This window comes from Euleptes europaea, chromosome 7 (assembly GCF_029931775.1).
Source record: "Euleptes europaea isolate rEulEur1 chromosome 7, rEulEur1.hap1, whole genome shotgun sequence".
Classification (NCBI taxonomy): domain Eukaryota; kingdom Metazoa; phylum Chordata; class Lepidosauria; order Squamata; family Sphaerodactylidae; genus Euleptes; species Euleptes europaea.
The window spans coordinates 78,426,058-78,453,291 of NC_079318.1; the positions used below are offsets into that span (position 1 = coordinate 78,426,058).

Genomic DNA, 27,234 nt, shown 5'->3' on the forward strand with positions numbered 1-27,234 from the left:
ATTTGGACCAGGCAAGGGGAGCGAGGATTTGTGTGCAGAGCTCGAGAGCTGCGGAATGCACTGATGACCGAAAGGGTGAGAGATCTGGGTGGTTCCAGGGACGCGGGTGCAACAGGAAGCAGTAGCAAGACCGAACTGGCTGGAAGGGAGTAAAATGGGAGACTGGGGCGGGATTTCTCAGTTCTGGCTCACCACCTACCTGCAGCCCCTTCTAGGAAACTGCTCTGGGATAATTCCATCCCTCTGTCTGTAAGGCCAAGCCAACCACCAGGCTCCTTCCTCTCCTGAGCAGAGTATGTATCAGTTTCTGGGAGCAGGAGGCATCTCAGCCCCTTCTTCCTGTGTGTCCAGCGGCGCTTCCTGGCCAGGATCCCCTGGATGCATTTGTGCTGCAGGGGCCTCCATGACTCCCTGCTCCTGAAAAGTCTCTGGGGCAGATGGGGGCTCTGCTGTACTTTGCTGGACCAGGAGATCTGAGAGCCCCACACTTTGTCCGTCTGACTCCAGAGGGGCCCACAACACTGCCCCGTCTTCTCCACTGGGGGCAGCAATCAGTGCTGGGACCTGATCTTGCCAGGGGCCAAGAAACAGCTCGGAGGGCTCCAGCAACCCGTCCTGGTTCAAGTCCTGTGTCTCCAGGATACTGTCTACCATCAGCACCACCTGCAGAGGGAGATGGAGAGGTCAAGCCAACACTTCTGTTATTAACAAAGAAACACCCACGGCCTCTTTTATGGAGCTTTATTTGCACTTCTGTAGACTTATTAAAATAATGGAATTAATTTAAACTATACCTAACAGATGCCTTGGGTGCCTTCTAAATATACTCAACTCTGCATCTTCCCTCTGAGACTTAAAATACCAAAATTTTCAACAGGATATGTGAAGTCCCAATGGCCGTAACAATAAATGTAATATGTGAAGTCCTGTGACAAGCTCTGCTGGATCAGACCAGTGGTCCATCTAGTCCAGCATGCTGTTTCACACAGCAGCCAATTAGGTGTCTTGAAGGGCAAAACAAATGGGACACTGAGGATAAAGTCAGTGGAGCATCATAGTCTTTAGGCATACAGTGTCAAAAAAGAGACTTGGGCCTCAACGCAGAGTGGTTACTTCACTTGAAGGTCCAGCTGAGCCCACCTTCTGGGTGATTTAAAATAAACGGTTGGCAGCCAGGAATACCATGGGTGAGGTCTTGTAATATTCTTGCCCTTTTTATAAGAAACCTGTGGCAACCGGGGTTTGAGGTGGAAGGGACTCCCCAATACCTGTTCTGGTCTCATGACTGGGCCACGAGCAGAGAGCTTGAATGGATTGTACATGAGAGGCATAGAAGCCAAAGAGGTCCAGATGGCTCAAGCATATCAGTCTTCCCAAGGGAGATCTTCATGCAGCCCCAAATCCTTGAGCTTCCTGAGTCACACATGCCCCAAGAATGAAGTGACAGAGCCCTGAGGCAGTAGAGGAGACTCTTCCACTCCAGACTGCGGGTGGATTTGAAGGTGCCTTCAGATGAAAGGAAACTATGAAAACCAGTCCAGCAGAGAGAAAGGCTCAACCGTCTCTTTTTTGTTTGCTGTGCCGGTTTTCTATTTGCCAGGAGTTTTTAAACAAAGGGAAAGATGCTGAAGTGTGATCTTCCACCTGCAGTCTGAAGTGGTGCGGTCCATGTGGCGTGTCTACTCCAGGCCTCACTGTAACCATCCCTGAAACTCCAGGGAGTTCCACTGAGGAGGAGAAAAATGAAAAACAGCAAGAGCGGGAGACAAAAGATTTTATTCAAATGTTTTGAGCAGTTAGTGCTTCATCAGGGGACTGTCACAAAAACATGTTAGTAATAAAACTTTAAGAGCCCCGTGGTGCAGAGTGTAAGCTGCAGTACTGCAGTCCAAACTCTGCTCACGACCTGAGTTCGATCCCGACGGAAGTCGGTTTTAGGTAGCCAGCTCAAGGTCGACTCAGCCTCCCATCCCTCCAAGGTCGGTAAAATGAGGATCCAGCTTGCTGGGGGTAAAGGGAAGATGACTGGGGAAGGCACTGGCAAACCACCCCGCAAACAAAGTCTGCCTAGAAAACGTTGGGATGTGACATCACCCCATGGGTCAGGAATGACCAGGTGCTTGCAAAGGGGACCTTTACCTTTAATAAAACTTTGCTGCCTTCACATGAAATAAAAAATAATACTAAACATTGTGTTCTTGAATTATTTCTATACAGTGATTTTTTTAATTGCATGTGAATGCAGTATAGTATAATGACTTACATGTTGTGTTTTGTGACAGTCCCCTGAGGAATACCTAATGGCTTGAAACAGCTGCGTCCATCATAGGAAGATGCTCGCCTTGGTACCGCCTAACATTTTGTGAAACATTTCAACATTTTGTGATTTACTCAGGGGTAGCCATTCTGTGGCTGGCCCGAGTCCCCATGATAGCCATTTTGCCGATGGTTCCAACTTCCCCTACATGTCAGCCATTTTTTTGTGGTAGCCACTGCCTCCAGAGCACTAGCAGGTTCCATAGGGTTGGGAGCCCCTTGCTCTTGAGAGTCATGATGGAGAGCCAGGAGTGGCGGCCTCAGGGTGTAACAAGAAACGGGATCTAGAGCTTACCTCCTAACAAGGTAGGGTTGCCAGCTCCAGGTTGGGAAATGCCTAGAGATTTTGGGGGTGGAGTCTAAAGAAGGCAGGGATTGAAGAGGGGAGGGACATCAATGCCATAGAGTCCAATTGCCAAAGCCGCCATTTTCTCCGGGGGAACTGATTTCTATCGCCTGGACATCAGTTGTAATAGTAGATCTCCAGCCACCACCTGGAGGTTGGCAACCCTATAACAAGGGGATGCAAGTGACAACAGGACAGGATGGCAGAGTTTGTATTTCTCCTAGGGCTGGCAGCGGTGCCAAAGCACCTGACACAAAGAAGGCCAAGGAATGAAACCGCACCTACCAGGTCAGGCATGGGCTGCCTTTTGGCCTGTTCTGCTGCCAGCTCACTAAGCAACCGCATGAATTCAAGGCCATCCAGTCGGCCACTCTTGTCATAGTCATGAAGAGCAAAGAGGAGCAAGAGAGCTGCAAATGTGGGGAGAAGACTGTGTCAGCCAGAGATTGCGTCAGCCAAAAGGAAAGCGATCGGGGACCCACTGTGGGAATGAGGATGACGGTGATGGATTTTAATCTACAGTCCACCTTTCTCACTGGGAAGCAAGGCAGATTACAAGTAATGATGCTTCCTTCTGGCTCAACACACATATCATACCATACTTGTAATCTGACTTGAGCCCCAGTGAGAAAGGTGAACCATTAATGAAAATACATAAATAACCCCCTCATTCTTTCATCCCATTTTAATCTCACCCTTTCTCCAAGGAGTTTAGGACTACACATATGGTTCCTCTTCCTCCACTTTATTTTCACAACAACCCTACAAGGTAGGTGAAGCTGACAGAAAGGGACTAGCCCAAAGTGACCCAGTCTGCTTCATCCCTGAGTGGGGCTCAGCATCTCTTCTTACTGCCCACTGCTTGCAATCTGCCTCTCCTTCCTTCACCAAGTGCCTTCAACCTCCTGGCTTCACATTCTCCAGACTGCCCCACCACCATCCCAGCACCCACCAGACATGGTTATTACCCTGCCTTTCGCTACTGCGGAGCTGAGGAGAGTAATACTGACACACACCCCGGAAAAAATACAATGCAGTTTGCAAGCATTAAGAACATCAGAAAGGCCCTGCTGGATCAGACCAAGGCCCATCAAGTCCAGCAGTCTGTTCACAAAGTGGCCAACCAGGTGCCTCTAGGAAGCCACAAACAAGATGAGTGCAGCAGCACCATCCTGCCTGTGTTCCACCGCACCCAAAATAATAGGCATGCTCCTCTGTTACTAGAGAGAACAGGTATGCAGCATGGCTAGTATCCATTCTAACTAATAGCCATGAATACCCCTTTCCTCCATGAATATGTCCACTCCCCTGTTAAAGCCCTCCAAGCTGGCAGCCATCACCACATTTTAGGGCAGGGAGTTCCACAATTTAACTATTGCTTATGCTGCTCTACTGACACAATTTTGACATTTCAGAGAAGAGACACAACATGCACTCCTGTTGTAGAATTTACACACTGGTGTACCGTGGTGGCTAACAAAATAAACGGAAGTGCGTCTGGTTCCATTCTTGCCTCCGCTGTAAATTCACTAACAGTGCAATCCTAAACAGAGTTGCTTGGGATTGCACTATAGGTGGTGTCCTTATGCAAGCCACCCTGTGTTAACCTCACCACCCCTACTCCCATCTGTAATATGGCAATCTTAATACTGGCCTGCCTTGCAGGGCTGTTTTAAAGGTTACCACAAAATAATGTGTTTGAAGTGCTCTGAACACTGAAAGTGCTCTGTAAGGGCTGAATATCATTATCAATTTCCACAATAAAAACTGCATTCTTTTAACTCATGTATGGAATAGATTAGCAGAGTTATTCTGGTCAAAGGCCATTGAAATCTACACAGAATTGCACTGTATTTCTCTTCTTGGGGTCCACACATTGGAACCATTTTCTTTTGAAACGGTTGGTTTTCTGCCTCCTGCCTGTAACTCGCCTGTACAAAGCTTGCAGCTGAGGAAGCGCTGGAGGGAAAGGAGCTTTGCTAGGGAACTAGGCAGATCCCTGTTGCTGCTGATGTGCAGTGGAAACATGGACTGGGCTGCCCGCAGAGACTGCCATGAGATTACAATAGCCGAACCATTACACTTTAATGGAAAGGAGCTGTTTTCCCCATGCATCACAAAGGGGCCCACTGGGTAAAGGGAACAAATCCAGGTCAGTTTAGCAATGTGGCCACCAAACTTCATGATAGGTCAAGTGCAGAGAGGACTCTCTTGGGCTGGGGCTGGGAAGCACGCACGCACATCTGGCTGTAAAACTGGATGCTGAGGCTGAATGCAGGCAGCCGGGTGGTATGCGAGGGGCTTGCAGTGCCTGGGTTCTATGGGTTACTTTCAGCGATGTGCAAATGGAAAGGAAAATGTACTCAGCACCATTCTGCTTGCACAAGCAGTAGCCCATGGGTCCCTCCAACACACAGCACTTCCAGGAACAACCAAATGTGCAATACATGCTTTGCAAGGTTCAATTTGCTTTTCAAATTGTATCAGAAGAAACAGCTCGTGTTGTATATGTCTTGCACACCCAGAAAAGGTTCAAGGACTGTTGAGCACATGGAGGTTTTCCATGGGATGCAACCCAATGTGTCTGCACAGGGTCTGCTCCTGTGGGACGACCTCTGCTAAGTTGCGCTGCTTGCCATAACTGGGAAATCCTTGCAAACAACGTTGAGAGAGAGAGATCCCCCCCTCTCACCAGACTGAGAAGAATTGTCCTTTGGGTTACCATTAAACCACTCTAAAGACAACCCTAGGGGAAGGGGGAGCAAAATAATGTGTTGCCTGCCAGCTGGGTGTGCAGCAGCATCCTCAGCCTCCAACAGGGCAAGGCATTGTAAGCAGCAGCCAGCTAGTTTCTTATTTTAGGTCTGGGTTACAACTATGTAATTTTATGCCTGGATTCTATTGGCCAAAGCTGACCACAAGGCTGCAGGCTGGACAGAGTGATGGGCCACGTCAAAATCAGTCCACGTGTCAAGGCAAGGGAGGAACAGACATCTTTTAACATGGAATCATTGCTACCAGCTATTAAAAATGCCTTTTCCAACTTCATCTTTATGAGAATGATTTCGCTTTAGAAGAGCGGGAGTCTGCTTTAGATCAAGGCCCTCTGTCTCTGTAGAGGATCTGGATGGAGTTAGGGTGGTAAGAATCACACCTTCAGCCTAGCCAGCTGAATCAAAGAGATCTTCAGTACAATCCCATGCAGGGTCATGCCAGTCTAAACTGACTGAGTACACTGATTGTCCCCTTCAATATCTGAAAAAAATATCTGAACTCTTTTTAATTTGCTTCCTGATTTTTATCATGATGTACGTACATGCTCTCTGCCTCCTCAGGTACTGTACAGCCCACCACTTAAGATCCTCTTCCCAAGCCTTGTTCTCTTGCCTTCAAGCTGCAGATGTGAGGAAGATGCTAACCAGTGACAAGGCTTTTTCAGTGGTGGCACCTCACCTTTGAAATACCTTTCCTTACAGTCCTTTAAGTGCCAAGCCAAAACATTTTTCTTTTCACTCAGGCTTTTAATTGAGGGTTTCCATATTTTAAAGCTTTTTATCATGGTCTGCTTGTAGCCTGAGGACTCTTTTATGAACATCACTTTAGGTTGCTCAATGTTTGTTTTATCCTGACTTTATACCTCTGACGTGTTTTTAAGGTCTTGTTTTAATATAGGTAACTTTTATGTTGTAGTTTTTTTATTTTATTGTATTATTTTTGTTTTGAGAGCTGCCTCAAGCAGGTCTCTGGAGAGTCAGCATATCAATTCTCTAAATAAATCAATACAATATATTTCTGTGCAGCGTGTGCAGTCAGATGATATCTTTATCAGGATTAAGTAAAACATCACAAAGTCAAGAGGGAGCTTGCAAGATCTCAGTTGCTATTCCTCCAGCTGGATGTCACCATTGTTCTACTTCAAAGAGCGACTCCAGCATGAAATGGCTGAAGTAGAACTGAACAATATGTTTAATTGTATTAACCTGGCCTTAAATAGGCATGACACTGTTCTGAGTCAACTACAGTTGTTAAATTACCCCGTGTATCTACATAGATTATGTCAGCAGCATTTACAGTTATTCTGAATGGTCACTGTACTTTGACATTTCTATACGAAACTCAAAAAATGTATGACAGCCAGTGTGGTGTAGTGGTAAAGGTGTCAGACTCGGATCTGAGAAACCCAGGTCCAAATCCCCACTCGTGCCATGGAAGTTTGTTTGGGCCAGTCACACACTCTCAGCCCTGACCCTGGCTAGTATTTGAATGAGACCAGGGTCATGGCATGGAGGCAGGCAACGGCAAACCACCTCTGAACATCTCGTCTTGAAAACCCTACGAGGTTGCCAGCTGTGACTTGACAGCAAAAAAAAGTCACAGATTATACCTCAGCATTATGGCTTTTCTACTCCATTGTGTATATATACTGGAAGAACAAGAACAAGACGAATTGGTTTTTATATGCCGACTTTCTCTACCACTTACAATCACCTTTCCTTCCCCTCCCACAACAGACACCCGGTGAGACAGGTGGGGCTGAGAGAGCTCTTAGCAGAACTGTGACTAGCCCAAGGTCACCCAGCCGGCTTCATGCGTAGGAGTGAAGAAACAAATCCACTTCACCAGATTAGCCTCTGCGGCTCATGTGGAGGAGTGGGGAATCAAACCTGGTTCTCCAGATCAGACTCCACCGCTCCAAGCCACCACTCTTAACTACACGCTGGCTCTCCATATATACACATACACACACTGCCCACTGGCGTTTCCCTTTGTATGCCCGATGAAGTAAGCTCTAGCTTACACCACAGTAAATCTGTTAATTTTTAAGGGGACACAAAACTCCTTATGTTTAGGCTGGGTATTGTGCAAAACAACCCCCCCACCAGTGGAAGGGAGTGAAAGATGTTCTCAGGCAATATTGGCCTAGCAAACTTTTGTGAGATCGGAAATCTTTTCTGCTCCCAGCACGGACTAACTTAATTAAACCTGCATCATATATCCTCCATTATGTTCAGTAATATTTCCCCCTCCTTTTCCTCCTTTGTGTTCTCGTTTTTGCTTAACAACCAGACTGAAGAAGAGTTCTAGGGAAATCAAAAGCTTACTCATTGCTTTAGTAGGTCCTAATTATGGTATGTACGTACTCTATAATGTTGCTTTGGGGGGTTTCCATTAATGGAATGGTACAGCTAACATGCAGTTTCTACACACCTCTACACTCTGTTGTTATTCTGTCTGCATTTTTTAAATTCCACCAGAAACTATTTCTGCTGTTGATTTGGAATTCTTGATTCTGAATGTTGGTGCATTCCACTTTTTCTCATGTCATTCAGTAAAGTTAATTCAGTTATATTCTACGTATCTCTCTGTTACCTAGAACATAAGTGGAACTAGAGAGGTAAGGGAGAACATCCCAGATTTGGTATTTCCTGACTACCGATCCACTCAAAACAACACCATGCAGTGGGGCAGAAAACCCACCTATCCTGCCCCAGCTCAGAGCAACCAACCAGACGGCAGAACCTTTAGATATGAGATCAAGAGCTGCCACCTACCGCCAGACACTGGCATCAAATAGGAGTGTGGTTCTTACCCTGTTCCCTTGTCATGGCAGCAGCATCCTTCTCGACCTGACCAACATTCTTCAAGTAGTCTTGGAGCATCCTATGACAAATGGAACCACCGATTGGCACAGCCTGGGCTGGGACAATCCAGAGCACAGGTAAAGGATGATAGGGACTGGAATGAAAAGGTATCACAGGAAGGGGCCTAGCACTTAGCCTTCAGGTCTGAGCAATGCACCCAGTTGCCAGGAATACGCTGAGAAAGGGCCTTGTGTAGCCTGATAAATTTCGGGGGGGGGGGAGGATCTCAGGACTCAGGTTTGCCTGGAATGAGAACAACACACTGGAAACTTTACGCTCAAATCCCATATGTATGCAAGGTTCACCACCATCATCACTCAGCAGTAAGGAAACGACACTCTGCACATGTACAGTGGTGCGCATGGGCTGAATCCAAGCCCTGAAAACATGCTCTGCAGCCGGCATCTTGCTAGTTATGCACTGAGTGACCACCAAGCTGGGAACTTCCGGTTTGCTCTTGGGCTGGGAAGAGGGTGTCTTTTCCGCTTGGTCTTGGTGAGGAATCAGAGCTGAACGGCTCATCTTGGAGGTTGGAGGGAGGTTCTGTACTTCAAACTCACAGTTTAGTTATGCCACTTAAAGACAGGGGCGTGAATTTGTGGTAATCAGAGCAGGACGGGAGGGAATTTTTACCTATCAATCTCCATCTCTTCCCCTGCATCTCTGCTCTCCCCTCTAGTCAAAAAGGTGATGCTGAACAAGGCTTAGGAACCTGGAAACCTGGTATGGGCAAGTGTGCGTTTGTGTGTGTGTGTGTGTGTGTGTGTACACGAACGCATGGGACAAGCACTCACCTCACATTCTCCTTCCCTGGATGCAGAGGGTTGAGGATGGGATGATCCTTTGAATCACTGAGGGTCTCTGGCCTAGAAAGCATAAAGACGGAGTGGGGGAAGGTCAGGGGGCAGGCTGGCCACTTAACTTACAGTGAAATTTCCCGGTGGCCCACTGGCAACCAGGCACAAGCAGAACCGACCCCCCCAGCAGTACTGCCAATTGCTCAGGGGCCACTCAGCTCAGCCCCTTCATTGACAATGGCAGCTGGCACTGACCCCCCCTCCTCCTCCACTGCTTCGAATCTGGGAAGAGGGTGAGCTAATGAACACAACCACTTAGCGGGTGAGCTAACAAACGCAACGGCTCAGCTTGAAGAAGAAGAGTTGGTTTTTATATGCCAAATTTCTCTACCACTTAAGGAAGAATCAAACCGGCCTACAATCACCTTCGCTTCCCCGCCCCACAACAGACACCCTGTGAGGTAGGTGGGGCTGAGAGAGCTGTGACTAGCCCAAGGTCACCCATCTGGTTTCATGTGTAGGAGTGGGGAATCTAACCCAGTTGACCAGATTAGCATCTGCCGCTCATGTGGAGGAGTGGGGAATCAAACCCGGTTCTCCAGATCAGAGTCCACCACTCCCAACCACCGCTCTTAACCACTATACCATGCTGGCTCCCCAGTGTGGTGTAGTGACTTGCTCCAGAGCTGTTTTCACTTCGCAGTCCACTCCTGGGGGAGGGGGGGGTGCTCTTGTGAGCAATTTAAATGGGGCAAGACCCAAAAGGTGCCACACCCACCCACCCTGCCCACCTATTGGGCGTGATAGGACCCTGTTACCTCCAGCATCCCTGGTTTAGAAAGGCAGTTCCCGGTCCCTTCCCCTCCTTGTTTCCCTCCCTGGTACCTCTTACTGCCATCCTTTGGCGCTGCCCAGCTGACTGGCAGAACAAGCAGCAGAGCAGCTAAAAGAATCTCCTTCATCCTGGCACCATTCAGGGAGTAGCCTAGGAGGGAAAGGAAGGGCTGGCATCAGTGAATGCCCAGTATGGGGTCGGCACAGCAGGGAGCCCTCTAGCGGGCGAGAGATGTGCCATTATTACTCCAGCAGTATGGGTACATCATGGCACGCTTCACACCTTTAGTGGCAGCAAAACAAAGTCAGGGAGGGATGTTGTAAATTGCCCAGGGTCTCCGTTGCGGCAAAAATGTAAGATGTAAAGAAATAAAAAGGTGCGCAAAAGCAAAGAGACCAGTGGGGCACACAAAACAGTGGGCTACTTATCAGGTGTCTTTCTGGTCCACCCTGCGTTCTGTTTCCAACAGTGGTCAGCCAGAAGTCACAAGGGTGATGGACCCCCCCCCCCAGACACACAGGCAAGCTGCCTGGCCACAGTGACCCCAAAGCTACACACGAACACATGGAAGCTGCCTTCTACTGAACCAGACCCTCGGTCCATCCAAGCCACTATTGTCTACTCAGACCGGCAGCGGCTCTCCAGGGTCTCAGGCAGGGGTCTTTCCCATCCCCTCCTTGCCCGGTCCGGCCGGGGATTGAACCTGGGGCCGTCTGCATGTCAAGGAGATGCTCTGCCACTGAGCCACGCGGCGTCCCAGTCACTCTTCGCCAAGCAGCGAGGAGGCGCTCAGGGAGCCCCGGGCTCCTGCCCATTCATTCCGCCGCCAGGCCCCCGGGAGCCCTGCGCCCCTCTCCCCCACCCCAACGCCCCTCCGCCCGCCAACCACCACCTCCCGCCGGCCGCCTCCCGCCCTGGCCGGCCCCGATCCCCGCGCGCACGTGCAGCAGCTGACAGCCCCCCGCCCCACAGCCAGCCAGACCCTCCCAGCACTGCAGTGCGGCGCAGCCCCCGGCCCGCCGCGCACCCGCCTGCAGCCGCCTCCGCTCGGCTCGCGGATCGACGAGGGTGGGGGAACCCGCCGCGCCAGCTGCCGCCTCCCTCCCTCCCTCCGCCTCCCCAGCCCCCTTCCTAGATCCCCCCGCCCTCTGGCCGCGGGTCTGGAAAAGCTCCCTGCAGAGGCTCTCCCCGGCCTTTGTTTCTCCCAGTTCTTTCCAGTCTGCAGCACAAGGGGGTGGGGGGTGGGATCGAACCTGGGGCTTTCTGCAGGCGACGCCCAAGAGCTGGCGGGAGGTTCTCCGGCCAACCTCGGCAATCCCAAAAAAGTCCCTCGCTCAGACAGGCAGGTCAATGTTTATTCAGGAGCCGCAGGATCCAGCATAAGCAGCCCACGGTTTCGAAGCTGCTAATGGGGAACCGAACTGCAAAGCGTGACTTTAAGCGTGGTCATCCCAGGTGCAAACCCAAAAGGCCTGGGGATCAGGAGATAACGGTGCCTGGCAGGATGGAGGGAGTGAGCAGGCCAGAATACTGAGTTGCCTGCTGGAAGCTCAAGGTCAGAGCAGAGCGGGGAGGAAGGAGCGGGGACAGCTTGCATCGTTCAGAGCAATAAAACGAACGGATAACGCTTGCACGGAAATGGGCCTAACTCATGTCAAGAGCCTGGCATGTCAAGGGATAAAACCATTACATACACTTGTACAGAAATAAGCGTGACTCCATAAAGCGTAACACCGGGGAACAGAGAGAAGTATGACTCTGACATTCAGAGAGAAGCATGACTCTCACAGCTGGGGGCGGAGGGGGCTCCTTTCCCCCCTTCGTCTCATGAGAACCAGCCCAAAGTGTGCACAACAGCCCCACAGGGAATCCCTAACCAAAGCAGACTACAAAATCAGTTTTGTGTTTGGGTTTTTTTTTTTTAAGCTCCTTTTTGGCTTGCTTAGGGGAGTGCTCTAGTGCCGGCGTGAGGTTTTGGCTTCCACAGATCTCCTCAGATGGCCTTGGGCAGTGGCAGCTGTCTCCTTTCGGTTCCATCCTCTGCCTTTGAACCCCTCCCCACTGGAGATGTGGCCCTCAGACAGGCAGCCAGCAAAAATCGAAGCAAGAGATTCAAGTGCTCTGTACCCCGAGGAGTGTTTATATGTGTTTGATCTCAAACATTCCCCTAAAGAAGATGACCGTAACACGCTGGGATTTGGATTACATGTTTTTGATACAAAACTGATTTTTTTAAAAATTAAAATAATTTTCCTGTCTTCTTTTTTTTTTAAGAGGCAGTGTTGTATAGTGGTTATTTATTTGTGTGTGTGTGAAGTGCCGTCAAGTCACGGCCGACTTATGGCGACCCCTTTTTGGGGGGTTTTCATGGCAAGAGACTAACAGAGGTGGTTTTGCCAGTGCCTTCCTCTGCACAGCAGCCCTGGTATTCCTTGGTGGTCTCCCATCCAAATACTAACCAGGGCTGACCCTGCTTAGCTTCTGAGATCTGACGAGATCAGGCTAGCCTGGGCCATCCAGGTCAGGGCAGTTATTTATTTAGTTACTTCATTTATAGCCCACCTTTATCCTCCATGGGGACACAAGGTGCCTTACATAATTCTCCCCTCCTCCATTTTATCCTCGCAACAACCCTGTGAGGTAGCTTAGGCTGAGAGTGTGGTGCTGGCTCAACCTGATTCTCCCGATTCCTAGTCCAACACTGAGAGTCCCAGATTTGAATCCCCACTTTGCCATGGAAGCTCACTGGGTGACCTTAAACCAGTTGCGCACTCTCAACCTAGCCTACCTCACAGGGTTGTTGTGAAGATAAAATGGAGGAGGGGAGAATGATGTGAGCAGCTTTGGGTCCCTATTGGGGAGAAAGATGGGATATGAATGCCACAAAATAAAGGAATAAAATTTCCCTTTGCCTTGTTTTCCACAAAGATTTCAGTAATGGTGAGAGGGCATAAGGGAAGGAGGTGATGAGAAGTGATTCCTCAGCCCTGAGGCTATTGGATTGATGCTACCAGGCAGGCATGTGTGAAAGTCCCTTGCAAGAGCTCTGGTGTCCAGCAACTCAGGTTCAGCATAGTGTCCTAGTTATAAAGTAGTTTCTAGTTATAAACAACATTGAAACCCTTGACCCCTTAAAACAGTGGTTCCCAACCTTTTTTTGACCAGGGACCACTAGGACTTTTTTGTTCGGTGCAGGGACCCCAAGGTTCAAAATAAAAATTCTGAGAATTTGAAAATAAACTTTAATCACAACTGTTAGTTAAACATTAAACTTAGAATAATATTTGAATATATATTTATAATAGAGAACTTTTAATTGAAAATATTAATTTATTATGGGTTTATAACTTTGTTTCATGGACCTTAATTTAGTTCTCGCGGACCCCTGGTTGGGAACCAGTGCCTTAAAACATAGACTCCGGTTCTTTTCATGTATACTGAGATATGTGGATGGCAGGAAAATGGGAAGCACTAATATGCATACCGTTGATGGTGGCGGCTTTATTCCTCAAGGTTTATCTCAGTCATGGGACAAGCGCTATGGAAAGGGAGGGGAGGTTAGGGTTGCCAGCTCCAGGTAGGCTAATTCCTGGAAATTTGGGGGTGAAGCCAGGGGAAGGGGAGAGTTTGTGGAGGGGAGGGAGCTTAGCAGGGGCGAGTCGCAGTAGAGTCCACCCCAAAGCAGACATTTTCTCCAGGGGAATTCATTTCTGTGGCCTGGAGAAGACATAATTTTGGGAGAACTCCCCCATCACCCCCCCCCCGAGGTTGTGTGCATAGGGGAGGGGTGGTATGCATAACTACTACCCTTTTGAGCCTGGTGAAAGATAGCCGTGCATAGACTGCTGAGCCTTGGCTGGGAAGATTTCTGTTGAAATCTCCACTCAGCCTTTTCGAGGCTTTGGGCAAGTCTAATCTACCTTGTCCGGTTGTTGGCCTTTCAGGCTAATCTACCTTGCTGGGTTGTTGTGCAGAGAGACAAGGCCTCGTGTGCCATCCTCTGCTCTTTGAACAAAGAGATTGATGCAAACGTCGTTATAAGTACAATGGTCAAACCAGCTTGCAAACTCCAGAAATGGGAGCCAAGGGTACTCACTTGTGACCCAAAAAATTATTTCATACATGCTCAGAGGCACTCTCTGCTCCCCATGAGCCCTGGTGTTCACAGCAGCTTTGAACATCCCATTTTTATCGAGCAGGGGAGTAAAGGGGCAAAGGTCTTCCAGGTTCTCACCTGCGATTCCCCTTCCCAGTTCCTGGTTGGCAGGCTCCTCCACCTGCGGAGGAGGAGGAGGAAGAGTAAGAAGAAGAGTTGGTTTTTATATGCCAACTTTCTCTACCACTTAAGTATCAAACCGGCTTACAATCACCTTCCCCTCCCCACAACAGACACCTGTGTGGTAGGTGGGGCTGAGAGAGCTGTGACCCAGCTGGCTTCATGTGTAGGAATGGGGGAACCAACCCGGTTCACCAGATTAGAGTCCGCCACTCACGTGGAGGAGTGGGGAATTAAACCCGGTTCTCCAGATCAGTACCCACCGCTCCAAACCACCGCTCTTAACCCCTAACCATGCTGGGTTAGTACACTGCCTTGAGCCAAGAGGAAAGGCGTTGTGCAAACAGTTTAATAAAGGCTTCATAAATAAGAGGCTGGAATCCATGGAAAAAAGGTTCAGTGAAAGATGGTCAAGGCTTTTTTGCGGTGTGGAGCTTTGAGACAACCCACCCAGACTCTCTCCCAGCAAATCCCCCCTTTTGGCCCATCGGATGTGGGATAGATATGAAATTTTTAAAGTTTTTTTTTTTTTTTTTTTTAAGAAAGAAAAATGTTATTGAGCTGTTGGGGAAGGCGACAGGTAGCAGTCAGACGAGTTAACAGTTACAAACAGAAATTGTTAGAAAAAGGAGTCTTGTCGGCACCCTAGAGAAGAACAGAATTATTGTGCCAGAAGCTTTTCTGGGCAGCCGTCCCACTGGATCACATGCACAGAATACATTTTTCTCTTTCAATGAAGGGGACTTTAGCTGACGAAAGCTTCTTACTGAGGCAATAAATCTGCTAATAGTTCCAGAGGGACAGCCGTTTAAGCAAAAATGAAAAAAGAACCAAGAATCTTGCACTTCCTTAAAGACTAACCACGTTTTATTTCAGCACAAGCTTTGGAGGACTAAAGCCCCCTTCTTAAGATGCTATGAGTGGCTCCTCAATACTACGTGGGTTTCGGGTGTGTGTGCAGTGTTGGCCTGCAGTAGAAAGGCAAGATTCGAACCAGCAGCACCTTAAAGACCTCCAGGATTTCCAGGGTATGAGCTTTCAGGTATCTGACACAGGGAGCTTTGACCCTTGAAAGCTCATACCCTGGAAATCTTGGAGGTCTTTAAGGTGCTGCTGGGCTCGAATCTTGTTCAATATAATGCATAAATCTGTTAGGGAGCAATCTTTAGAAAGGCTTTGTGTGTGTGTGTGTGTGTGTGAGAAGTGCCGTCAAGTCGCTTCCGACTCATAGCGAATCTATGAATCAAAGTCCTCCAAAATGTCCTATCTTTGACACCTCGCTCAGATCTTGCAAACTGAGGGCTGTGGCTTCCTTTATTGAGTCCATCCATTTCTTGTTGGTTCTTCCTCTTTTCCTGCTGCCCTCCACTTTTCCTAGCATGACTGTCTTTTCCAGTGACTCTTGTCGTCTCATAAAGTGACCAAAATATGATAGCCTCAGTTTAGTCATTTTAGCTTCTAGGGTCAGTTCAGGCTTGATTTGATCTATAACTCGCCGATTTTGTTTTTTTGGCAGTCCACGGTATCCGTAACACTCTCCTTTCAAAGGAATCTACTTTCTTCCTCTCCGCTTTCTTCACTGTCCAGCTTTCACACCCATACATAGTAACAGGGAACACGATGGCATGAATCAACTTAACCTTGGTGGCCAGGGACACATCCTTACACTTCAGAATCTTTTCTCAGCAGGGCTGCTCAGAAATAAGTCCAATGTTACTTAACGGGGCTCACTTCCAGTAAAGGTAATTCACAGCGGGGAGCCGTGTTAGTCTGTCTGCGGTAGTAGAAAAGAGCAAGAGTCCAGAAGCACCTTAAAGACTAACAAAAATATTTTCTGGCAGGGTATGAGCTTTCGCTCATCCTGAAGGTCCCTTTCCTGGAATAGTAGAAAAGAGCAAGAGTCCAGTAGCACCTTAAAGACTAACAGGAATATTTTCTGGCAGGGTATGAGCTTTCGCTCATCCTGAAGGTCCCTTTCCTGGAATAGTAGAAAAGAGCAAGAGTCCAGAAGCACCTTAAAGACTAACAAAAATATTTTCTGGCAGGGTATGAGCTTTCGCTCATCCTGAAGGTCCCTTTACTGGAATAGTAGAAAAGAGCAAGAGTCCAGAAGCACCTTAAAGACTAACAAAAATATTTTCTGGCAGGGTATGAGCTTTCGCTCATACCCTGCCAGAAAATATTCTTGTTAGTCTTTAAGGTGCTACTGGACTCTTGCTCTTTTCTACTGTTCCAGTAAAGGGACCTTCAGGATGACAACCTCGGTCTCTAAAGGTACCACAAGACTCCTGCTGCGGTTGTTTTGGCTGCAACAGAACTAACGGGGCGGATAATGGGACTTGGTTCTGCCGGCTGGAATGAATGGCAGGGAGAAACCGGGCGCCCGTCTCAAAGATGGCCGCGAGTGGGCGGGGACCGGCGTCGCGAAGAGGGCAGCCCAGCTGGGGAGGTGGGCGGGGCTTGCTGCTCCCCGGCCGGGGCAGGGATCGGCGCTCAATTAGGGCTCCGCCGCGAGCCGCGCTGCCTCCCGGACGGAAGATGCTGGGCCTGTCGCTGCTGGTGGGCTTCAGCGCCGGGTTGCTCGGCTACTACTGGGCTCGCGTCCCCAAGGTCAGCGCTGCCTCCTCGACGGGGCGGGCCGGCGGGGGGAGGCGGGCGAGTTCTCCCTCGGCGGGACCCCGGGGGTGGGCTAATGGATGGGAAGGGCTCTTCTGCCCCCTCCCCCGGCTCTTCGCAACAAGCCCCCGTGGAAAACGGGACGTGCGGCTCAGCCTTTGTCCCTCTGCTGCTTCTGCTTCCTCGTCGCCCTTTGTGCCGGCTGAGCATGTGCAGAGTGCCTTCCCCCTGCCCAGGAGAAACTCCAACCATCTCAGCTTACCCTTTCGGGGAGCTTTCCAAGGCCGGCCCCGGGAGATTGCTGGGGTCTTCCTCATTCAAGAGGCTTTTTTTAAAAAAAATTTTTTTTTAATTTTCTATTATAATTTCATACAATCCATTGACCTTGTATACAGAGTTTCTATCACAATAAAAAGCCATAATATTCTACCTAGATTTTCTTCTAACTTCCCCTCTCCCCTCCTCTGTTTCTACCAAATCTTTATTATCCTCTTTGCTATATTTATCTAATTCATTTATAACATATTTATGCTAATTCGTTTTTTCTTGTTTTCTTTTCTTCTTTAACAGTATAATAATGTTATTCTTAACAGATGAATTAGAATAGATCGTAACCTTTAACATCATTCATGTTAAGTTCCCTGTCACAATAAATCATCCATGCCCCCACACTCCTTCATTCAAGAGGCTGAACCCTGCCCAGCTCCTTCCTCGGGACTCACTTCGTTGATGGGGATATTGACGCCAGTGGGCCTGGCACTCTTCCAGTCTAGCCCCCACCCCCTGCCCCCGTTGGTACATCAGGCTGCCTGTGCCCACCTCCTTCCCCTGTGCCTGTCTATGGGACGCCGAGTGGCTGACTTTTTTTTTTTTTAAGTGGTGGTGGGGCTTTCCAGAAAGTTTGAAGTTCCGCTTTCCTATCACAGAGGTGTTGTTTTTTCTTGTGAAAGGGAAAAGAGGCTCTGTACATACTGGGAGACATTCTTTCCATTGGTTCTTGTAGGTTATCCGGGCTGTGTAACCGTGGTCTTGGTATTTTCTTTCCTGACGTTTCGCCAGCAGCTGTGGCAGGCATCTTCAGAGACACTGTCCTTCAGTGTTACTCCTCTGAAGATGCCTGCCACAGCTGCTGGCGAAACGTCAGGAAAGAAAATACCAAGACCACGGTTACACAGCCCGGATAACCAACAAGAACCAATGAACTCTGACCATGAAAGCCTTCGACAATATTCTTTCCATTGTTATTAAGTCACATGTTTAAGGCTGATTCCTTCCGCAGAATACAGGTCTTGGAGCTGTAGCCGGGCATCTGATACTAATTATTAATTATGGAAACCGACACCCGGTTTCTGACCTCCCACCACTGGCTGTTCCTGTTTGTTTCTCTTGGGTCTCTTTCCTTTTGCTTATGGACCAGGCACCAGACTGTTTCTATGCTCATGGCTTCCCGTACAGATGTTGTTTTCTGGTCCCCTGTAGAATATGCAGCTCCTATATTAATGGTGCGGGCGGGGGGGGGGCTCTTGTTGGGTTTTGTCCTGCAGCCGGACACTCTGCCCAAGTGGATAAATTCTCCAGTTTCCTAGGAGAATCTGCTTGCCTCCCTGTGACTAGACCTTGCCCATGGAGGAGAAAAAACACCATAAAGCCAAGGGCGTTTTAGTGTAAACTAAAACCTAGCCAGGAATGATTGTGGGTGGGTCAGGAAGTGCCTTCTTCTATGGGGAAGCTGATCCACTTCATAGCTACTCGTTCCCACTGCATAAGCTCTTCTATTCTTCATCCAAGTAAAGATGCCTATGTGGGGGGCATCACCCCATGGGCAGTTCATGTGTTGTGGGGATTTGTCTCAGTTCTTGACTGGAACTTAATTACAGGCTGGGTTCTAAGAAGCTGAGATCTGTGTACCTGGACAGATCAAGTTGAGAAATAAGTTATATCTCAATGCTCACCTGGGGAAACACCAGTTCAAATCCCTCTTCAACCGTAAAGCTTGCTGGATGACTTTAGGCCGTCACCGCCGCCACCACCTCTCTCAGCATAACCTACCTCAAAAGGTTGTTGTGAAGTTAAGATGGAGAAGAGAACTTTCCTGCACTAGAACCCACCTTGTCAGATACACAACTCTTTTTTTAGAACTAGTTGCACTGACTTGGTCTTTGGGATGCTGAACAAGGGGTCTAACTCTTGAAAAGAGCCATCTCGACTGCCAATTGATCGATTGGCTGTGGGTGTTGGGCGCAGTGACAGAAGCAGGGGTCTGTTGCACCCTTGCCCACAAAAACTTGGGCACTGCTTGCCCATGGACACAACTGACAGTAGTCATTTGCGGCATATATAAACAGCCTGATGTAAAAAAGAAAGAACCCATTAACAGTTTCCTGCCTGGTTACCTCACACCGACTATTACTCACCCCAGGCGAGTGACTGTTTACATATCTCGTATTGCACCATTTCCTGCCAGGAGGCCTGAAGTTATTGGTGGGTCATCTGGAACCAAAGCCGCTCTGGCTCTTTCTGTCTTACAGCGCCCCCTGCTGATGGCTTGCCAGCCATTCCGCTCCTTCCTGGAGAAGTATTGTCCCATTGTGGATGAGACGTTCTACCCTACACCGTGGTGCTTCGAGGGGCGGCTCCAGACCATTGTCCGGGTCTTCCTCAAATCCCGCCCACCTGTCTCCTACCGCAGGTAGTACTGAAGGGGAAGACTGGGAATGGCTCAGGGGGCAATTATTCTTCTTTAGGCGTCGTGAGCAGCTGTTGGCATCTCTTTAGGCAGATGAGAACCTAGTTTTGAGCCCCTTGCATCCTGTTGATCCCTGCCTGGCCTCTGTGCTACAATACCCTGTTTTCTAGTCCATTTACCCTATCTCCTCATTCCTCCATTTCCCATTCAGTGAGGTGCTACGAACTGGCGACGGAGGGCAGCTGACGCTGGACTGGGCCAGCGATGAAGACTGCAGTGCAGGCCACTCTGACCCAGAGAGCTGCCCCATTGTCTTATTCCTGCCAGGCCTGACGGGAAACAGCGAGGAGACCTACATTCTGCACATGGTGCGCACTGCCCGACAACAGGGCTACAGGTGAGAAAGCTTCGCTAGGTAATCTGTCCCAGTGTTGACACCTGTGGAGCAGGGATAAAGAAGTGTGTGTGGGACATCTTCCCCTTGCTGTGTGTAAATTTTAAATAGTCCTCTCATACACATAAGACCTGGGACCTGTCTACTTGAAGGATTGCCTCTTCTGACAGGGATCTGTGCACCTACCTCAGGACCCCTCAGAATCCGCTTCAGTCAGAGCTGTTCGTCTAACCACCATCCAGGCTTGCTTCTTGACAACAGAAGCTCCGGTTTCCTAAAATGGTTAACTGGCGAAAATACTGAAGGCTCCTACTTGGCCTACTTCTTCAGGCAACAAAAAGCTATCCTCTTCAGATAGGCCTTTGGTGGGTGCTGGGTGGTGAATCATCTCTGCAGAGATGTTGAGGGGCGTTTTCAAATCGAAAGCTTCACAGGAATTTGGGGTCTAGCTTTGGCTGGCTTTGGAAAGGGCCTCGGGGTCATGGTTTATGGTGAAAGGTGTGAGATAAAAATATTTTAACATGTGAGGAGGAAGAAGAGGAGTTGGTTTTTATATGTCGACTTTCTCTACCACTTAAGGAAGAATCAAACCGGCTTATAATCACCTTCCCTTCCCCTCCCCACAACAGACACCCTGTGAGGTAGGTGGGGCTGAGAGAGTGTGACTAGCCCAAGGTCACCCGGCTGGCTTCATGTGTAGGCGTGGGGAAACCAACCCAGTTCACCAGATTAGCCTCTGCCACTCATGTGGAGGAGTGGGGAATCAAACCCGGAGTCCACCGCTCCAAACCACTGTTCTTAACCACTACACCATGCTGGCTTCCTTGCCAACCTGGGCCAAATGGCTACATTTAGAAGACTAAGTACTGTCTGAGCAGGAGATGGTGAGTGATGGGGGGGACTAAGTTGTCTTGGGCAGGGCAGTATCAAGGTGGAGGGAGATGCTCTGTCGATCGGCTCATCTTCCTTCTCTTTCCCTTCCAGAGCAGTTGTGTTCAATAACAGAGGTTGCAAAGGAGAAGAATTGCTGGTGAGTATTACTACAGCCCAGCGGTTCCCAAAGTGGGCAGTACCACCCCCTGAGGGGCGGTGGGATTACCTAGGGGGGCACTAAGAGGTAAGGGAGCAGCAGGGGGTGCTAGAGGTGGGCCCCTTCAACTTCGTTGTTCACTAATTTACAATAGATCAAGATATGACACCATGCTGGCAAATTTGATGGAAACTATCAGAATTTCCCCCCCGACTTTGAAGAACTGGTACCACTGGATCAAGTTCATCAGTTTTGTTGAATAAATTTCAACTAAAAAGTTTTAATTTGATTTTGAATAGATGTGTAATTAATTGTACTGTTCTGAAATCTTATTGTTATTATCTTCATTAGTGCATCATGCAAACCCCTATTTTTAATAATGCTTTTTATAGGATAGGATAGGGGGCGCTGGGGTTGAGTTTGTGGGACCAAGGGGGCCATGGCCCAAAAAGTCTGGGAACCACTGCTACAGCCTGTAGCTATGCTCCCCCTTTCCTCACACTTTGCTTGTGTGTTGCTAGGTATGGTGGATGTTTTCGGTGATGGGGCAGAGGTGCTTTGGCATTTCTGGGTTAGATAGTGCTTATCATGCCCCTTCCAGACCGGGCAGGTTGGTTCTGTCTGCAGAAGGGGTGACTTTTCGTCTCTTCTCTGCCACTGGGCTGAAGTCTCTCAGTACTGTTTCTAAGTTTTCACGCCTACTTCTCTCCCTCAGACCTACAAGGCTTTCTGTGCCAACAACACTGAAGACTTGGAGCTAGTGGTGGCCCACATCAAGAGCCAATTCCCTCGGGCACCACTGATTGCAGTTGGGGTTTCATTGGGCGGGTGAGTTTCAGCTTGGGCAAGTTTCAGCTTGGGCAACAGTTTGTGGGGGGGAGATGTAATTGGTCAAGGGGACAGGGATGAACACTTGAACCTGCCTTACACCACTGGTATAACAAGGTCAGCATTGTCTACTGGCAGTGGCTCTCAGGCACAGGTATTCACAGGGAGAGAGCCGGTGTGGTGTAGTGGTTAGGAGCAGTGGCCTCTAATCTGGAGAATCTGGTTTGATTCCCCACACCTCCACATGAACAGCGGACTCTAATCTCATGAACAAGGCTGGTTTCCCCACTCCTACACATGAAGCCAGCTGGGTGACTTTGGGCTAGTCACAGTTCTCTTAGAGCTCTCTCAGCCCCACCTACCTCACAGGGTATCTTTTGTGGGGAGAGGAAGGGAAAGAGGTTGTAAACTGGTTTGATTCACCTGATCCCTTTAACCAGAGATGCTGGGGACTGAACCTTCAACCTGCTACATGCCAAGCAGATGCTCTGCCACTGAGTCCGTGACCAAAAAGGCCCCCCTGCACAACAAACAAGTCTCTAGACTACACTCCTATTCACCTTCCAGCTTGATCAACCCACTTGGGCTTTTCCTGGCCCAATCAGGAGCTTCTTCAACTGCAAAGTCCATACATCCTCCTCAGGTCACATGGCTCACGTGGTTGCAGGGAAACTCCACTGAACAGTCCCGCCCCAGCTAGTTTCTGCTCTGCCAGGGCCCACTTGTAGGGTGTGATCTAGTTGATGACTTCCTCATTGTTTTCTCATCCTTGTTTTTGTTGGACAATTTTTAATTTGGACAAACACACTAACTCCTTTAAAAACAGATTTTTTTTTCTAAACCATTGACATTTACCACAGGGGTGTCCCCCTTCCAGCCCAGCACCCCATTTTTTGGTATCCATTCTGCTGCACAGCTGACAATCCCACTCATCTCAGTCTGCTGTGTTTTTCCCCCTTAGGGGCTGCCAACAATTATTTCCCCTCATTATATTAGGTGGGTTGGGAATATAGAAGGAAAGGTCCCTTTTAGGAGCAGCCGGAGAAAGAATTTTAACAAAGAGAAACCCTGCCATTAACAGTACAATCCTAAGCAGAGTTACACCATTCTAAGCCCTTTGACTTCAGTGCACTTAGAAGAGTGTAACTCTGTTTAGGATTGCACTGTAACAATATGTTGTGTTTCTGTGTCTCTGATCGGATTGATAGAGTGAAAAGGAGAAAGTCCATTGGGAGCAAACCAGCTGCTCCATCACCTTTGTAGGGAACAGCTAAAATCCTATGCAGTGAGCTTTTACATCTCTTGGGATTCTTTCTCTGGTGGGTAATCAGAAATAAGAGCAAAACCAAATACTCAGGCCCTGTCAAATGGGTAGCAGCCACAGCAGGCAGAATCAGTATGGAGGTTTCAATGTGACTCAAGGCTCCTGGTCCAAATTTCATACACTTGAGCCAAATCATGGGGGGAAAGTAAGTTACACCAGAATAATCCCACAGAAATGTAATGAACTACAGCATAATACAACAAGAAAAAAAATTTGTTTTAGTTCAAAGAACAGAAATACACACCCTGGATGTTATTTTAATAGGTCTTTAAAATCAGTAGGACCACCCAAATAAAATGTACAAATGCTTCCAAGCAGCTTTTTGGGCTGTGATTTCAGCTTTCCCTGAGCATTGTAAGAAGGCCCAGGTCTTCAGGGATTTTTGCCATTTATAGTCAGAGCCCCCAACTATCTCCTCCCACACCAGATAAAGCTGACAGTACCCCTCTGTGTTCAGTCTCCTGCAAAAACTCTTATACCTGTCTAATAGTTTTTTTTTACTTTTTTGCTATCAAGTCACATCTGACTTATGGTGGTTCAACCGACCATAGCCCCTCCCATCATACTTTTAAGTAAATAAGCATGCTGGATCTCCCTGTTCATAGTGCCTGCTGATGTGGCTGACCCAGCACCAACCGTCTGTTTGTATGCACGACTGATAGTCCTGAGTGACTCAGAAGCTTGCTGTCAGCAACACCAATACTCTTAGCTGAACCAGCTGAACCAGCTGGGATCTCCTAGCTTGCTTGATGCTTTGTGCAGTGAAAGTGGTCCCAATGCCAGCAGGGAGAAGTTACAGATTTTGGCAGGACTCCCCCCCACACACACACACACAAAACCAATTTATTTGAGTAGCCATCCCTTGTATTTGGCACCTCTTGTACCAGTGTGGTGTTGTGGCTAGAGGACTGGACTCAGGGAGACTCGAGTTCAAATCACCACTTGGATAAATGAAGCTTCCTTATATTGAGTCAGACCCATTGGTTCATCAAGGCAAGTGTTGTCTACTCTGACTGGCAGCGGCTCTCCAGGGTCTCAGGTAGAGGTCTTTCACATCACCTATGACCTGATCCTTTTAACTGAAGATACTGGGGATTGTGCCTCACACTTTCTTGCCGTTAAGCTTACTGGGTGACCTTGGGCCAGTCATTCTGTCTCAGGTTAATCTCCCCTACAGGCATGTTGTTAAGATAACGGGGGAACGCCATAGTCCACTGAGTTTTTTGAAGGAAGTATGGGATTAAAAATGCATTAAATCAACAGAGGTGGAAATTGCAGTGACAACAGAAGGACTGGCTGACATTACAGTTCTAGTCTGTGAAAGTCTCGAGGCCATGGCTCTCTGCCACAAGCCTAAGGGCTAGCTGTCCCCAGGAGCATACTGGGGGAGGGCAGCTCTACCACCCTTCCCTCCCACTGATGCTTTACCTCCTCTCTGGCAGGATTCTGGTGCTCAACTACTTGGGGAAGAAAGGCCGTGAGGCCGGGCTGATGGCAGCCATGACCTTCTCCGTGAGCTGGGATTCCTTTGAGACCACCCACTCGCTTGAGACCCCCCTCAACCGGGTGCTTTTCAACCAGCGGCTCACGGCCAACCTGCGGAAACTCATCCAAAGGTGCGTTGTTGTTTTTTTGTGTGGGGAGGCAAAGAAACGAAAGGACTGGACCCGCATGGTTCAGGGAAGAGTGGGAGGGAGATGCGTGACTATCCAGAGTAAGGAAGGCCTCTAGGTGACCATCCCCCAAAACAAATGTGATCCTTCTCCTCCTGCTGCTGTGAGACCCCAAGAAAGGTCTTCCCTCCCCTCCCAATTTTCTTCTGGCTCCGCCACTGACTCTGCATCATACTAGTAAAAATGGATACTAGTCATGATGCATACCTATTCTCTCCAGGATCAGAGGAGCATGCCTATTATATTAGGTGCTGTGGAACACAGGCAGGATGGTGCTGCTGCAGTTGTCTTGTTTGAGGCTTCCTAGAGGCACCTGGTTGGCCATTGTGTGAACAGACTGCTGGACTTGATGGACCTTGGTCTGATCCATCATGGCCTTTCTTATGTTCTTATTCCAGGCACAGGAAGGTCGTTGCTGAGAAACTGGATGTGGATTATGTGCTGAAGGTACTATTTCCCCCAATCCCAGCATCCTCTCTTCCCTCTCCCCTCACCCTGTCCTTGCAGTGCCCTGAAGCTAGGTGTGCCCTCATTTTTCTCTCTCCTCCTCTCTCCCTGCACCCCCAGGCACGTAGCATTCGGGAGTTCGATGAGCGCTACACAGCCATAGCCTTTGGGTACAATTCGTGTGAGGAGTACTACCAAGCGGCCAGCCCGCGTCACCAAGTGCACTGCTTCCACGTGCCCGTGTTGTGCCTTAACGCCTCCGATGACCCCTTCTCCCCTCAGCATGGTGAGTCCTAGCCCACCCCACCCACCCCAATCCTGTTCTTCCAGGCTGTACTCCCTGGAGGAAGCAGTCCTGACTTGGCTTTTCTCGTTGCAGCCATTCCTCTAGACGCGGCTCAGTGTGTGCCCACGTTGGCCTTGCTGGTGACATCCCACGGTGGCCATATAGGCTTCCTGGAGGGCCTCTTCCCACGCCACAAGAGTTACATGGACCGTGTCTTTGCCCAGTTTGTGGTTGCCGTCTTTGAGCACCAGGAGGAACTGCAGGCTATAGTGGCAGCTGAGGGAGGCAAGGAGCATGAACAGAGCCAGACTCCTCAGCTGCTGGATCAATGAGATGTCAACGAAGATGGGCCAGGAGATTCCAAGCCTGTCCATCTCTGGCTCTGATCCTGCAGGCCATCGCATGTGGAAGGCCTGAATTTACCTTCTCTTTTTGGGAGGTGGCCAGCCAGCAGCCAAGCCAGATGCCGCCATGCTACACTCTCATCCTTGTTTCCTGATGAGTTTCACACCTGATGTGGTGAGTCCCACATGAAAGGCTGTGCCCTGAAGGGATGGCCCAGTGTGTCCTGACCAGCATCCTCTGCCAGGATCAAATAATTCATTTATTTGGGGAGCAAACGGTGGGATCCTGAGCCAAATACAGAGCTGTTTTTCCAGTGACGTGGAGTGGTAAGCGTTTCACTTCTCAGAATGAAGGGAGTCGCAGGCGTCGCTGCACCGCGGAGGGATGCTGCTTGACCCTCCTGGATAGCACTTACTTGCCTGCTAGCCTGAGATCTCCTACTTCTGCCAATTAAACATCCCATCTCCTTCATTTCACAAAAGCAAGTGGCTTCAGCCGAAAAGGGCTGTGTGCCAAGATTGTAGTGTGAGTCACTCTTAAAAAAAAGGGTATGTACAGTGAAAAAAGATATACATTTCCCCATGAGGCCAAGGAGAGCCTGAAACAAATCTCATTCCTGCACAAGCACAGGTCAGGGAGCCAGTTCCTTCCAAGCAGCCGACTACACCAACCCAGAGGCCCGCTGCGCATAAATCTAGCTGTAATGCAACAGTGTGTGTGTTTGTTAACGGGGTGGGCAGCACATGGCTTGACCCCTACGCCTAGAGGAATGCACCACCAGTACATTGCCTTGCTCCCAGTAGAGACAATGTCAGTTTTCACCAGAAGGGCACATTTACAGCGAGTGTTCTCGCAGGAAGTTTCGCCATGGGGTCAGAGGCCCCTAAATTCAAATTTATACACCAAACACCTCATCATAAAGTCTCGGCTTCATATGCTAACTTTAAATGGAAGGAATCCAGGCGCTTGGAATATTGAGCTGCTCTGTGCTGCTGGCTCAAGGGATGGCAACCCTGAACGAGAAGCTGGGAGTGGCACAGAGAACATATCTCTGTGAATGCAACGAGTTCCTAGCCTCCCCTGTTCAACTGGGCAAAGGTTGTTGTAACAGCTGCACCCTGATGATACAAGACGCTTACTTGTGACACAGGAAACTACCTTCTACTGAGGCAGTCCACTGGTCAGTATCATCTATCCTATTATTCCATCAGGTAGAGAGTTGTCACAGCACCTGCTGCTTCATTCTTTTAAGTGGATCGGCTGGGCCTTGAACTTAGAAACTCTGCAGGCAAAGCAGGGGCTCTAACCACCAAACCACAACCACAACCCGTCCATCCACACCACCAATGGCAGAGCAGTAAGCGGCAGCTCGGCTCCACCTTTTCAACCCCGA

At 49.0% G+C, this 27,234-nt stretch overlaps 2 protein-coding genes across 2 annotated transcripts; one reads left to right on the plus strand and one right to left on the minus strand.

Moving 5' to 3' along the window:
* Positions 1-300: 300 nt before the first annotated feature.
* Positions 301-12,511, minus strand: CGREF1 (cell growth regulator with EF-hand domain 1). Its single transcript, XM_056853415.1, has 7 exons — positions 12,499-12,511; positions 10,964-11,155; positions 9,987-10,086; positions 9,099-9,170; positions 8,253-8,323; positions 2,948-3,072; positions 301-663 (listed from the first exon to the last, which is right to left on the minus strand). Exons 1-7 carry the CDS (start codon positions 12,509-12,511, stop codon positions 301-303), a joined length of 936 nt encoding a protein of 311 aa, XP_056709393.1.
* A 4,239-nt stretch (positions 12,512-16,750) lies between these two features.
* ABHD1 (abhydrolase domain containing 1) lies at positions 16,751-25,828 on the plus strand. The gene is made up of 9 exons (XM_056853150.1): positions 16,751-16,822; positions 19,357-19,517; positions 19,726-19,911; positions 20,893-20,938; positions 21,654-21,766; positions 24,533-24,706; positions 25,162-25,210; positions 25,331-25,496; positions 25,590-25,828. Exons 1-9 carry the CDS (start codon positions 16,751-16,753, stop codon positions 25,826-25,828), a joined length of 1,206 nt encoding a protein of 401 aa, XP_056709128.1.
* The last annotated feature ends 1,406 nt before the right edge of the window (positions 25,829-27,234 follow it).

Bases quoted from the DNA above. Each gene is read 5' to 3' on its own strand.
- ABHD1 (XM_056853150.1), top strand. From the start codon at position 16,751: ATGCTGGGCCTGTCGCTGCTGGTGGGCTTCAGCGCCGGGTTGCTCGGC. The intron at 19,518-19,725 runs GTAGTACTGAAG...TTTCCCATTCAG, and splicing joins CCACCTGTCTCCTACCGCAG to TGAGGTGCTACGAACTGGCG. The intron at 24,707-25,161 runs GTGCGTTGTTGT...TTCTTATTCCAG, and splicing joins CTGCGGAAACTCATCCAAAG to GCACAGGAAGGTCGTTGCTG.
- CGREF1 (XM_056853415.1), bottom strand. The intron at 9,171-9,986 runs GTACCAGGGAGG...TATGCTTTCTAG, and splicing joins CCAAAGGATGGCAGTAAGAG to GCCAGAGACCCTCAGTGATT. The intron at 8,324-9,098 runs GTGAGTGCTTGT...CATTTGTCATAG, and splicing joins CCAGGGAAGGAGAATGTGAG to GATGCTCCAAGACTACTTGA.